General features: G+C 45.5%; 1 protein-coding gene across 2 annotated transcripts in view; it reads right to left on the minus strand.

Annotated features, from left to right (window-relative positions):
- Positions 1-156: 156 nt before the first annotated feature.
- The window catches only part of LOC106811455 (ubiquitin-associated protein 2-like), a 29,004-nt gene continuing 14,347 nt past the window's right edge, over positions 157-14,813 (minus strand). The window contains exons 2-15 of one of the 2 annotated variants that reach the window (XM_014815074.1): positions 13,271-13,380; positions 10,068-10,329; positions 9,577-9,648; positions 9,171-9,207; positions 6,213-6,337; positions 5,733-5,791; positions 5,083-5,165; positions 4,581-4,716; positions 3,979-4,233; positions 3,392-3,543; positions 2,456-2,681; positions 1,945-2,041; positions 724-1,602; positions 157-352 (exon numbers count right to left, since the gene is read on the minus strand). In XM_014815074.1, coding sequence (XP_014670560.1) covers positions 219-352; positions 724-1,602; positions 1,945-2,041; positions 2,456-2,681; positions 3,392-3,543; positions 3,979-4,233; positions 4,581-4,716; positions 5,083-5,165; positions 5,733-5,791; positions 6,213-6,337; positions 9,171-9,207; positions 9,577-9,648; positions 10,068-10,329; positions 13,271-13,297 — 2,544 coding nt within the window. In that variant the 5' untranslated portion in view covers positions 13,298-13,380 and the 3' untranslated portion in view covers positions 157-218. Of the gene's footprint in view, positions 353-723; positions 1,603-1,944; positions 2,042-2,455; positions 2,682-3,391; positions 3,544-3,978; positions 4,234-4,580; positions 4,717-5,082; positions 5,166-5,732; positions 5,792-6,212; positions 6,338-9,170; positions 9,208-9,576; positions 9,649-10,067; positions 10,330-10,719; positions 10,831-13,270; positions 13,381-14,813 lie in introns of both variants that reach the window. The other variant, XM_014815073.1, reaches the window with a different exon arrangement.

The raw sequence follows: 14,813 nt of genomic DNA on the forward strand, positions 1-14,813 counted from the left end.
ATATATTATATATATATATAATAATATAATATATATATAATATATATATTATATATATGTATATACTATGCTGGATAATATAAACTTAGGATAATCCCATTCTATTTTTATAACACAATTTTTCTATTACGTTCAACGGCAGTCGGGGCTTGTATAAACATGCAAATGGTTGAACCCCAGGTCAGCGCATGCACGACCGCACGCCCCCACATCCCGCATCATCGTCCGCCGCTATGCGCACGTGTGCGACTCACGTAGATAGGCATTCCCGCGGCAGCGGCTTGGCTCATGATGTACTGATGTCCGAGAATGTTTGGTGCCACCCCCGGAGGCAGGTTGGGCGGGACTTTACCTGAAATACACGACACGCTACGTGTTCACCATCAATCGCAAACGTACGAATTAACCCAATATCAAACGCAGCAACATTACGCTTGAGATATAAGAACAGGGTTGGTGCATGTGGTGCAAGTTTTTTCCAGTTTTCCTGGACCTTTTTCTATGACTGCAAGATTTCAGCCCAATACAATCGTTGCGCCTTGTATCATCCACTTAACCAGTAGTGACCAAACGCTCACATGAAACACATTTTTCTGACAAGACAGACATGAGCTAAACTTTAAGGACCTTCTGAGACCAAACATAACAATAGCTGACTTTCCAGGTTTTCGGGGACCCGTACGAACCCTGCTAACCTTGCCGTGACAACCAACCCCCACTCACCGCCGGCCAGAGACATCTTCGTCCTCGTCGAATTCGTCGTTATTGTCGACAAGTTTGTGACGCTCTGCTGCGTCGCCGCGGACGACGACGCTGTTGCCGCGACGACGCCGCGCTCGCTCCCGCCTGCCCCTCGATCCCAGCCGCATCCTTCCCTGTCGCCGACGCGCTGCCTCCGAGCCCCGCAGTGGCGCCCCCTAGCTTCCCCGTGGCGGCCATCGCCGACCCGTATCCCGAGCCGTAGCTCTGATTCTGGTACGTGGCGCCGTCGGACGTCGTGTGGTTGTTCTGGTAGCCCGCCTGGTGTACTGCGTCGCACTAGGGTAGCCGACGGTGCTGCCCCCGCGCCGTGAGTCGTTGAGTAGCTAGACCCCTGCTGCTGCTGCGCGCCGCCCTGGTACGATCCCGGCTGCTGCTGCTGCGCGGCGGCGGCGGCGGCAGCGGCGAACGACGCCTGGTACTGAGAACTCGCCGCCTGACTCTGGTTCATCAGAGCCACGGCGGCGGCCGCGGCGGCCGAGTGGTAGTGTGACGACTGCGTCTGCACGCCGCCGGCCTGGTAGGGCGACGTCGTTGACCCCGTGTCCGGGTACCCGCCCGCCGCTGTCGATCCGCCGCCGCCAGCAACCGCCGCGTACTGACCCTGGGCCGCGTATGCCGCCACGCTGTAGCCAGATGGTGGCGCCACCTGCTGGCCGCTCGCGTAGCTCTGCGCGGCGGCATTCTGTAGCGATGAAGACAGACCGGAGGAGGAGTAGCCGGAGGGTGCTGAGGCCGTGCTCTGCTGCTGCTGCTGCTGCCGTGTCGCGTAGCCGGACGGATAGCCAGAGCCGTAGCTGTTCGACAGCGACTCCGTCTTGCTGCCGCTGGAGCTCAGAGATCCTGCACGGAAAACACAAGAACGTCTCTTCGTCAAAACACAAGAACGGCTTCCTTGACTTCGTGCGGAATTAATAATGCAGCTGGTGTTATCCTCGCGTATAGTAATGCAACCTTGACAAATTTACGAGGGCAAACTTCTGCGCCTCACGAATACACTTTATTGACAATTTCTTTCATAAGACTACTGTGCAGTTTTAATTTATTCGCAATGTACGCGACTGAACTGACACTGAGAGGCTCACAAGACTGTTTGCACTTACGAAATCACAGTCTGGCTACGCTACTAATCACACTAGTGCACATAGAGAACGCGTGAGTGATGCCATCTTACTTGCCACTTACCATCGAGTGGTTGCGACTGGTTAGGCCGTTGATTTGACATCATAGATGTTGGCTTAGTCTGCCCCGGCAATAGAATCGGCTCAGGTCCTGCAGATATCTGCAAGCAACAAACATCTGATCATCTCAACCCATAAATGCCAGCAGTTCAAGATAAAACATTAGGTTCACTCAAATGATTATTCACGCGAATAATTTCGCAGGAGCACATTTCATTAGTGTCTCTGATCATATTTGTTGGAAGCGAACTCACTTCATAATGTCAAATTTCAGTGTTGGACTCATAAATCTACTACTCTACTACTAACTAAAGCTGCTGCTGCTGCTACTACTACTATGACGACGTCGACTACCACTACCACTACCACTACCACTACCACTACTACTAATAATAATAATATTATTATTATTCCTACTATTACTACTACTACTAATGATAATACTACGCTCTACTACGCGAAACTCGCTGACTTTGGAGCACGATTACCCGTATCGCGGATGCCCGCGCACATACCTGGTTCTGCTGGCCTCCATCCTTCGTCTGGCCGGCTGCGGGAATGCTGGGAGGGCCATACTGGGCCCTGGTCGGTGCTCCCTTGCCATCAAACGCGCCCGTGCCAGCCTGCTGGCCGGGCGATGCTCCGCCGCCGCCGCCGCCGGCCGCCACGCTCGAGCTGATCACAGTTGAGGGAACTTCGCACGCGTTTGCTGACGAGGGCAGCGGGGCGGACGCTGAAGCACTGCGCGCGGAAGAGACGCGAGACAAGACGGATTAGCACAGCCGCGGCGAACGATTCACGCGCGAGGGAGAGGCGGGCTGGGCGAGCGGCGAGAGGGATCGGTGGTGAGGTGGCACAGCTGATGCCCAACTCACACTTGTGGGAGACAATTTAGCGATGAGACGATGGAGCAACAAATTAATGGCTACGCCGAGATATGAGATTTACGATCACTGACCGTTTGTGCGGCAGAGACGAGGTGAGAAAGGAAAATATTTGTGTCGTCATGGTGGTATGGATCACCGCCCGATTCTCGAGCTCAATCTAGCTTTATGTTCTGGCACACAATAAGCACTATTACATCCGTCACATTGACAGCAAATGATGAAAGAATAGCACCACACCTGGAAGATGGCGATTGCTATTATGCCTGGGAGCTAATGAGCGTTACTAGTAACTACACCTGTCACGTGCACGCACACACGTACGCACGCACATGCACGCACGCACATGCACGCACGCACGCGCGTGCACGCACACACGTATGAATGCACATGTACGCACGTACGCACGCACATGCACGCACACACGAACGCACATGCATGCACACGTTCGCACACACATGCACGCACACACGTACGTACACTCATGCACGCACACACGTACGTACGCGCATGCACGCACACACGCACGGACATACACGTGGCACACACACACATACACACACACACCTGGCGGAGTTCTTCTGGTAAGAATTTGTCACGTTGCTGGACGAGGTGCTGTAGGGTGTGAAGTCTGAGTCGGAGCCAAACTCCACCGCACCGAATTGCACGTCGAGGCCATCCATGGGGTTACCGGGCATCTCCACAGCAGACTGTGGAATCTGTCACGGTAGTAAGCTCATAGTGAGATAGAGAGAGAGAGGCGAGAGAGATACAAGTAGAGACATAGAGAAAGGGGATAAGGAGAGAGACAAAGGAGGAGGAAGGGAAAGATGAGAGAGAGAGAGCGGGGAGATAGAGGAGAAGAAAGAGAGGGGGAGAGAGGGAGGAGGCAGAGAGACAAATAGAGACAGAGAGAAAGACAGAGACTGGGATAGAAAGGAAGAGAAAGAGAGAGATGATGCCAACTTGCCAAGTCACCAACATCTGACATGCAAAATTTCACATGAAAACCTTCAGTTGAAAGACAAAAATCCAAGGTGTAAACATGGATTACTGCATAGCTATATGAATATGAGCACACACATGAATATACATACACACGCCCATACACACGCCAGAAGCGCACACACACCCAAGTAACAACGCAAACTCACTTTGGACGGCGGCGGCAGCCGCGTCTTCTGTGTTTTCTGCCGCTGCGCCTGGCTGGCCTGCGACGCTGTCATCGCGGACGCCTGCTGCTGCTGCTGTTGCTGCTGCTGCTGCTGGCTAGGAGGCTGCGGCGGTGACTGCGCGGGCATCTGTGCGGCCGGTGCCTGGCTCGGCATCACGCTGGATCGACTCTGCCCTGACGCGGCCATCGACGCCCACGTGTCGCCCATCGTCGAGCTGCCGCCACTGTTCACCAACTACGACGAGCGATTAATCATTACGCATCGTCACACTGTCACGCCGGTAGTAGCAGCCACCTGTCGATTTACTGCCTGTCCATAAAGGCCAGCTCTCTCTCGCATGACCTTTATAGACAGGCTCGTCTGTATTTCACGTACGTCGAGAGATAGGTTACTGGTCCTGACCGTCTTGGGCAAATATTTCGTGGGTGAATTACGTTATTTCAGCGCTAACCGCAACATGTGCAGGGTATAAGTTTCACTGCCGAATCACCACACAACACGCTGATCCATCCTAGCCACAAAGTATTTGAATTTCAACAAAACAATTCTAACCTAACACTAACCAAGCTGCAGAAGCTTACCCCAACAGCTGACTTGATAGTGTCTGTGGCGACTTGTGAGTTGAACTGGTTCATTAGTTGAGACTGAGCTGACAGAGTGGGGTCACCTAAGCTGGTACCCTGTGCCTTTGGAGGCAATATCGACTCCAAGTCGATGCTGTAGACAAAAAAACAATCACACTAAAATAACCTATACTCACGTTGTTTCTGTATTTACACTCCTAGAGTTCATTGTTAAGACAGCGTTGAGTAAAAATCGCTTACAGTGGACTGCGTTGGAACAACACAACTAATGCTAGGAAATTACTCATATACTATATGCTTAGACTTATTGCCACAATCTCATTCACGCAACATTACGCTTACTTTCTGATTTCAAAGCTAATCGATCATGGAGAAACACGGCCAGACACCCATCAACGAGAGGAGACAAACACAATCTCCCTTCGCACTAACACTCTTGCTGGACGCTTTACAGCTTGACACTGCAGGGGGCGAGCGGATACCAACAACGAGGAGATACCTTTTTCCGACCATGCTGTCCTGATCTACTGTGTTTGTGGCAGTCGCTCCGCTGGGAGTAAACACCTTCGACTCAACGACTGTCTGCAACATCGCAATGACACGCAAACTAGCACACAGCAGTGAGAATGACCCATGAAAAACTCACTATCACTCTATAGATTCACTTACGTAAACATGCCTGACATCGTGAAACTTCATATTACCATACCTATATCACAACATTATATTATGACCCATAATTATAATTGGATTTTAAGTGACACAAAACTTACTTCTGATGTCAAAATCATAATACCCAATATTTTACCTTGTCCCCCACCAACACCTTTTTTCTACGAATTTACACTCAAACATGATCCTGGCAAAATCTCTGTAACTGTAAGCCTGGCATGTCAATGGCCGACAATATTGAAGGAGGGTAGACAATATAGATACTAAAGCAGACCATTGTGGGTACAGCATGTACATGACACACCAGGGGACAGGTGAGAACACATGCTACACCAACATCAAACTGTCAAACTGCATTGTTATGGGCAAGCATATATTCTACATCACTCGCTCTGCCTGTAGCCCCTGACATGTACGTCTGGGAAAGTTTATGAACGTGTGATGGTCGAGATTGGCAGGGGAGTTGTGCACACTTACAGACCAGTCCTCCTCCGCCCACTCTTCTATGTCGTTAGCCATATCATTGCTCCAATTACCTGAAAAGCGAAGAGATCACATCAGACGTAGGAAATCATCGGCAAGTAACAACATCTATCTCTGCCGCTGACAACATTTCTCGAGTTCTCCCCTTCTGGCTTATTCTGCCTCTACACTCATTTTCACTTCTACATTCGGTCCTCATTTTACAGAGATGCGGCACACACATCTGTCGCTCTGAAAAAGCTCTCTCGAATAGTCTCCCCCACTCCGCGTCTACGTATATTTTCACAGACACCATTTCATGAGCTCGGAGCGACGTACCTCTGATGCTAGACCGTTGCCACACTTGCTCCCATGGCAATGGTTTCACAGATGTGGCACACACGCACCCCCCCCCCCCCGCCACTGACATAACTCACACAAAATCTCCCTTGCGACGGCTTCCACGTATTTATACGCGATGGCGACTAGGCTTACCGACGTGTGTCGTTGTGTCATTGACGACGCTGTCGTCCAGGTTGCTGTTGGTCCACGTGTCGATGGGTTTGTTGAACGCACCACCGCGGCTGCCTCCCCCTCGGCGCTCGTCGTCCCGCCACGTCCTGAGTGAACACAAGAACATCTACGTCAGCTCGCCCCCAATACGCCTGCTCGCTCTCTCCCTACCGCAACCCTTGTTGTGATCCCCGTTCACGCACGGCTGACCTATCCATGCAAGGCGAGATAACCATACCTCAGACAGTGTTTCCCCTGCATTGACAAGAGCGAGGCGGCCGCTCAAATCTCAGCCGCCACGCAGAAATTTATCCAAAAACACCGCCTCGCTGACGAAAATCAATGTTCTTCCATCAATAAACTACACTTTATTGACAGCGTTCGAAATTAGTACCGACCCGGAGGCCCGAGGCTACCAAGTTTTTGCTTCGGTCACCATCTCTACGAAACTGCCGGTCCTCCGAGGCCTGCCTCCTCCGGAGCGGCACTTTTCCCCTCATATTACGCTGAAATACTACTGTTATCGCAACGGCAGTTTAGACAGAATTGTAAACGGGAGCCCATACTAATACGCTTTGTTCCGGAACGTAGACGGGGTATCCCAAACATCTAGAGCCGAGGGCATGAACTCCCTCAACGCTTGATTCGCCACACGAACAAAGCCTCGTGACAGTCTAAGAAATCGATTGCGGCGGCATGTACCACAGCCCAGTGTTTTTATGACCGCATAACAATAACTTCATATGTCGCAGGGGTTATCGTGGGGAGTGTGGGCACGACCAGTGACACCTGACACGCAGGTAATCAAAGCTGTTAACTGAATTCGTCCCTTTCTTTACGTAGAAAGTGAACTATTTTTATTCAGTTAGATATCTAGAAGCAATGTAAACTGTATATACTTCAAGATTCTAGGTACTTGTACCTTTGCGGATATGCGGCAGCATTAATCTATGCATGGGGGTACAGAGGACTGTGGAGGAGAAAAACGAAAGTAAAACCTTTCCCAGAAGCTTGTTTGTTCCTTGTGACAACTTGAAAAAGTGATTCAAGTCTCATATAATGTGTTCAGAATAGCTTAGAATGCACAAAATTGCACCTTTTTTTAATTTCTGGGGGCCATGCCCCCGGACCCCACTAGCATCGCGATCACCTTCGGTGCTCGCATTGCTCGCTTCTCCGATTGCGCAACCACCAAGAAAATTTTTACCGCCTCGCTGACCTTTTTGGCCAGGGGAAACACTGCCTCAGATATTGTTTCTAGGTCCGGCTCACCCACTTTATACCCTGTTTCTCATGCGTGCATGCCAAATTGAGGACTTTGCGACACTTCGCTCCCTGGCTTTGTCTTTTAGAACATCTTATTACAACAGTGATTGGCTAGAGCTGACTGTCAATCTTGACAGGCGGATAACAAGCGTCAATTAGGTTCACATTGTTTCACATGTCGTACCGACTCAGCAATAACTGGAAACCATGGGCCCGTTGTCAGAAACAAAATTAGTCTTAACATTAGTCTTAACATTAACTTCCACTCGTAAACCGTTGACAGAAACATCGCAAAGTTACGAGAATGAAAAATCCTCGAAAGTATCCTCTTAACATTACGAGAGCCCAGACCCTCTCGTAACTTTAATATTAAGATGAAAATAACACATTTACACTACGAATTACAATTATAGTGATATATTTTATAATAATGAATAAAATGTGTGTTTTTCTTGAAAAACACGTCAAAATCATTCATTATCTACCGATCATAAAACAAAACAAAACATTTACAAAAGGCGTATGGCATTTGTTCTCTTGTTTTAACTACTTTGCTACTTGCCACGACTCTCGCGTCTCGTGTTACAGTGTGAGAATTTGTCTTGTTGTGCAGAATAAATTCATAACCACATCGTTTTTAATCAAATATTATTTACATGTGGTTAGCCATCATAATATGCATAAATAACTGTGTTGTACAATAAATGCGTATGAATTTGAATTTTGTGATCGATTCTCATCCAATCAGCAGTCTTGTGACATGAAATTATGAAGTTCCTGTTATCGCGAGTTTGCTCGTAGCTACGACGTGTTTCTGTCAACGCTACTCTCGTAAAATTAAAGGGACAGTAGCCTCTAGGATTTTACGGCATACAACTGTACTTACTGTATAACAAATCGTCTATACCCACACGTATTTGTTACCAGATATCCAATCTTAAATTGTTATAATTAATATAACACTATCAACGCTCTTAAGAATTCAAACGGCGCCATGACACCCCGACCTGCTGCACCACCGAAAAAGTGCTGTATTTGACAATTTATTTTGCACGATAACAGACGAGCGCTAATCACAAAAGGCAATGATATTATAACCATAAAGGCTATTTAACAAACGATATTATTTATATGCAATTCTATCCATAGTATAACTGAATACTATATATCTTTATAAGGTATTACGAATCCTTTTGCTTTTAATGAATAAATAAAGAAAACACCCTCGGCTCTGTCTAAGCCCTTGGCTGGAAATGGTTTGCGAACTTATCAGATCGCTGCGCTTTGAGTAGCGCCACCGTCGTTGCTAATCAAACTGTGAGTCAGCTTAGTTTTAAAACAGTTCTTTTTTAAACTATTTCTAATGGTGAGTGAACCATGAAAACTTTTTATGTAGCGTAATTTATTAACCTAAATTAGCTGAAATATAACCCTAGAACCTAGAGTAAACTCTCCCTTTAACATTAGTCGTAAGTGTTATCGTAGCATTAACATTAGCATTAACTTTACGATGTTTCTGACAACGGCCCCCATGACAATATTGGCAAATACTGGTACAATCGTTTCGTCATTTATGGATACAGACAAACTACAATCACTGGCCATATGCCCACTAACCGATATAGCAGCCAAATGCTACACACCGAGCTCGTTTATGCTATATAGCTACATTACCCTATGCGAGATCCACCCCTAGTGCCTCCACGACCACCTGAAACAAACACGCGTATAAGCAACCAAGCTCAAGTGCTATCACGTATTAACACACAGTTGTAAAAACCATAAATTTCTATCGAGCTAGCTAAACGAGCCCCACATCACCTGTAAGCCACTAGCGCATACCACCACATTATGAATCGCCATTAGATTACCTTTATTATGAATAAATAAAGAAAAAACAAGTGCAGTGGCAAATACCAGCAACACAAACTTTACCTTCTTGGAACCAGCCACCCAGAGAAGCTGCCATTAACACATGCACACGCACTCACATACAGACGCACGCACCCCCACGGACTCACGCACACACTACAAGGCATGTTATCTCTGCTATGACGCATGCGCGCGAGTTTCTACTTACGTCCGCCACCTCGTCCACGACCTCTTTCCGATCTTTCTGAATCACCACTTCTGTCACCATCCGGTCCTCTCCCTGTAGCAACGAAAAATCCCACACGTTACTCACACGAACGGTGACCTCACAGCGACTGTTACACAATGACGACAACAAGTTGGTGAACACTAACTTGGCATAATTCAGACTACGGCAGACGTAAACTTGCCCTCGTATCACTAGCCCTTGCCTACTGGCTGATAATTCAAATGGAAACTTCTACGTGGTAAACTGTGTAAGTTAGCGCATTATGCCTGGCGCATTACGGAGCTGCAGAACACCACCTGAATACATCGCATGCTATCACATCTTATTGCCAACGCCATTAACAGACGGCAGCTGGGAACCACATTTACGATGCACCCTGGCCCGTCAAACAGGGGAAGACTCAACTACGGTGACACGCCAAACTGGAGTCGCGTCCCCGCGCGCATCCGACGAAGGAACGACACACGTACACGTGCGGTTGCCGCGGGCGAATCGCGGCGCGATGTTGCGTCCGCCGCGCGATCCTGCGCCGTCACGCTCGTGCGAGCTGCCGCCACCACCGCCGCCTCCGCCCCGCTGCTGCTCGAATGTGCCACGCTCACGGCTCTTCTCTACGACCCGGTCCGGCCGGCCTTCCTTTGGTGTGTGGTTGGTCTCAGCCGCAGGCTGCTTCTGAGTCGGCGCGCTCGCACTCGCCTTCTTCTTCTTCTTTCCCGAGGTCTCCCACTCTCCCTGTAGATTAGTGTAGATATCAAAAATACGGGCAAAATCATCATTTGGCTATAATCTCGCAAACTCTCCCTGCATTGGAAGGTGGAGAAGTTCATTTAAAATTATTTTTTGGCTTTTCTTTTTTCGATTTTTGTTACGAGAGCAGTAGCGAAAAGGTGCCAAAATAAAACTCGAGTTTACAAACTGCACTTTCTTAGAGACAATAAACTAGACTCGAATGGAAGCACACAGTCACACACACACATGCACGCACCACACATACACGTGCACCACGCACACACAAAGACATGTGCCACATACACACGCATGTACACACACCCACGCATGCACGCACACACACACTATCACGCACACATGCACGCCTTCATACGGACACTAGCATGCACTTACCTCATCAGCATACCCTTCCAGCAACATATTAACGGCTCTGTTTGGATCTCCATCGCAGTCATGCAATGCTACGACTGTCTCATCCACAGATCTGCCTGTTAGCTCCACTACCTGCACGATACAACAATGTGAAACACACATCAGCAATAAGTACAGTCAGACGACTAACCATCGCAAACAACTCTCTCCACAAGCGTTCTCCACTACCTGTACAATATAACAACCGACAAGCATGAGCGTGAATATGGCTATACAACATGTACAAGTTCAACCATCACCTCAAACAACCCTACCCATGCGTACCTACACAATACAACAACAGGGCATGAAATTCAGATTCTTTTGCACCGGCCCAGAGGGCTGGCAACAGCAGTTTTTTACCAGCCCTCATCATAATTTACCAGCCCACACAAATTTTGCTTTAAAAAAAACATAAAGACAAGACCGTTTCGCTGACTCTTGCTTGTCCAAAAAATGTTGTAGTGTGCGGCATCACGCAGTAGCTGTTGAACAGACTATAATGCAGATCGTGAATGATGTCCGAAGTGTTTTTGTCAAAGTCATGTTTCAAGCTCGCATTGTCGATTTCAAATTTGTAAAATGTTGATCAATTATGGCGTGACATCCTTCAGGTAAAATAGTATTGTAGGCTATTTGCTCATTAATGCTATAAATAATGAAAGTGTCAATGACACTGTAGCTCACCATAAAAAAGGACACAAATGAGTGAGTGAGAAGAAGTCAGTTTTAATTGAGCAATCATCGACGTACATTATAGAAACGAAGAGTATATATGGGAGAACTCTATCTCTTATTATATACTCTTGATAATTATGTGTAATTTTTTATGTGAAAATAATAAATAATATACAAGTTCGTCTTGTACTATTTTGTTCACTCATCACACTTCAGCAATTTCACATTTCCACTTGTCCCTCCCCACTGCAAAGCATTATGGGGGGGGGTGTCACATCTGAGATGCTACAGGGTGGTTCCAAAAAATCCGGAATGATCAAGTAGTGACCAATTAAAGCGTAGCGAGCGGTAATGGTAATGAATTTTTACCGTCGCAGAACGATCCGTCGTGCAAATCGAAAGCTCCCTAATGCTAAATTTAATGTGCTAATTCGCAATGAAGAAAATCCCTTCTAAATATTGTTATTTTGGGTCTGATTTTCAGCATTTTTCAATCGGATTTTTCTGATTTTTTTCCCGAAACTTTTTACATTTAAAAAAAAATCGGGAAATGTAGCATCTCTGCCCCGTAAAAAAACACATAAACTGGTTCAACTTATAAAAACGGCCAAGAGGTTGTTATAATAGAAGAGGGAATACTGTAATAATACAACTGCATATAAAAATAAAATTAATGTTGATATCAACAATATCATGCTTAGGGGTTGCACACAACACGGTTACACCATACAGTGAAGAAGGCAGTCTTATTCAGACATCAGAAGGTTGTTGCATACCGTGATATAAAGTCTATCACGTCTATAAGAATTACAAAACTAAAGGTTTAGTAGCTTAGTCAGCTCTCTCTCTGTGAGAGACGGTCAGCCAGCATACAGAACAAGCATGACAACAGGGTTCATAGTATAGTAAGACACATGTTGAAATAAGGACTTATAAGACCATTTCTGGAGGTCAAAATAAGACTTTTTTACGCGATTTCTGATAGATCACCGACTATCAAAGTACACTAATAATATTTATATACACAATTGCACAGCAGATTTAATTATTCCGTATTATATATACAACAATTCTTACTCTAAGTCGAGAAAAAATAAGGACTATTAAGTACTTTTCTAAGATTTCATCAAAAATAAGTACTAATAAGGGCCCTTATTTTATTTTTGGCAAAATAAGTACTTATAAGACTTTGGAAGACCCGCTACGAACCCTGGACAAGCATACAAAACTAAAATGCTACCATTCATATACATCAAAAAGAACTAGCACTAGAGCGATCACATCGATATGTTCAGCTAATCGCAAGCTAAGCAATATGAAATCAGCTAATACTACCAACGTATGCAACCAGAAAAATATAGGGTTATAATTTTTTCTCACTAGCCAGTCAGGCTGGTTACTTGATGAAACCACTAGTCATCCTCCTCATCTCTAACTCAACCATTTTTACAAACATCTCAAGTGCACAATTAATAATCATTAAATAATTTAATTAATAGTTAAACAATTACTCTCTCAGTTTTAGGAGTCACCTAATGACGAGTATGACTAAGCACTTCACAATGAATGCTCTTCTGCAGCATTCTGCACATTAGCCTGATACAGGTCTAGTATCACTATCAGCCAACGTGGCAGTTTACAAACTGCCTTTCTTAGAGACAATAAACTAGACTCGAATGGAAGCACACAGTCACACACACACATGCACGCACCACACATACACGTGCCACCACGCACACACAAAGACATGTGCCAATTACACACGCATGTAACACACCACCACGCATGCACGCACAACACACACTGATCACCACACATGCACGGCCTTCAGTACGGACAACTAGCATGCAATTACCTCATCAGCATACCCTTCCAGCAACATATTAACGGCTCTGTTTGGATCTCATCGCAGTCATGCAATGCTACGACTGTCTCATCCACAGCATCTGCCTGTTAGCTCACTACCTGCACGATAACACAATGGTGAAACACACATCGCAATAAGTACAGTCAGACGACTAACCATCGCAAACAAACTCTCTCCACAAGCGTTCTCCACTACCATGTACAATATAAACAACCGACAAGCATGAGCGTGAATATGGCTATACAACATGTACAAGTTCAACCATCACCTCAAAACAACCCTACCCATGCGACCTACACAATACAACAAACAGAGGCATGAAATTCAGATTCTTTGACCGGCCCAGGGGCTGGCAACAGCAGTTTTTTACCAGCCCTATCATATTTACCAGCCCAACAAATTTTGCCTTTAAAAAAAACATAAAGACAAGACCGTTTCGCTGACTCTTGCTTGTCCAAAAAATGTTGTAGTGCTGCGGCATCACGCCAGTAGCTGTTGAACAGACATATAATGCAGTCCTGTGAATGATGTCGAAGTGTTTTTGTTCAAAGTCATGTTTCAACGCTCGCATTGTCGATTTTCAAATTTGTTAAAATGTTGATCAATTATGGGTACATCCTTCAGGTAAATAGTATTTTAGGCTATTTGCCTCATTCAATGCTATAAATAATGAAAGTGTCAATGACACTGTAGCTCACATAAAAAAAGGACACAAATGAGTGAGTGAGAAGAAGCAGTTTTAATTGAGCACATCACGACGTACATTATAGAAACGAAGAGTATATATGGGAGAACTCTATCTCTTATTATATACTCTTGATAATTATGTGTAATTTTTTATGTGAAAATAATAAATAATATTATATATAAATTATAAATAATTTATAAACAAAAATGAATCACAATTTGTGACCGGTAGATGGCCGCTATACCCGCTTTGATGTTTCTTTAGCATAAATCATTATATCATAATAATAATAATAGTATAAATCATAAATATGTCATAGCAGGAAAATTTTGGCCATTAAAGATATTGTCAATGAAATCTTGTAAAACGAACAGACGAGTGTGACACCACAGACTGTTTGTTATGTGCGTGTCTATATAATATGCTATATAATTGCCAAACCCTACTTAATTTGCATATTTTTTTTAAATATCAAAACCCCTAGCCCTTATTTATTCTAATACCAATGAAAGTGTCAATGACACTAAGCTCACCACAAAAAAGGACACAAATGAGTGAGTAAGAAGAAGTCAAGCAAACCATCGCACGTACATTATAGAAACGATTGCCATCTGATAATCGCAAAATAAATTTATAAACCAAAAATGAATCACAATTTGTGACCGTAGATGCGCGCATACCCCGCTTTGTAGCAATGGCGTTTGAAATAAATAGGTTATGCTGCCGTTCCGACATGTTTTAAAAACTTTACTCGTAACATAGACGTTTTTATCGCAGGGTCGGAAGGGAATACCAATTTTGCATTAAAGATATTGTCAATGAAATCTTGTTAAACAAACCAGA

This window comes from Priapulus caudatus, unplaced genomic scaffold, assembly GCF_000485595.1.
Source record: "Priapulus caudatus unplaced genomic scaffold, Priapulus_caudatus-5.0.1 Scaffold541, whole genome shotgun sequence".
Classification (NCBI taxonomy): domain Eukaryota; kingdom Metazoa; phylum Priapulida; class Priapulimorpha; order Priapulimorphida; family Priapulidae; genus Priapulus; species Priapulus caudatus.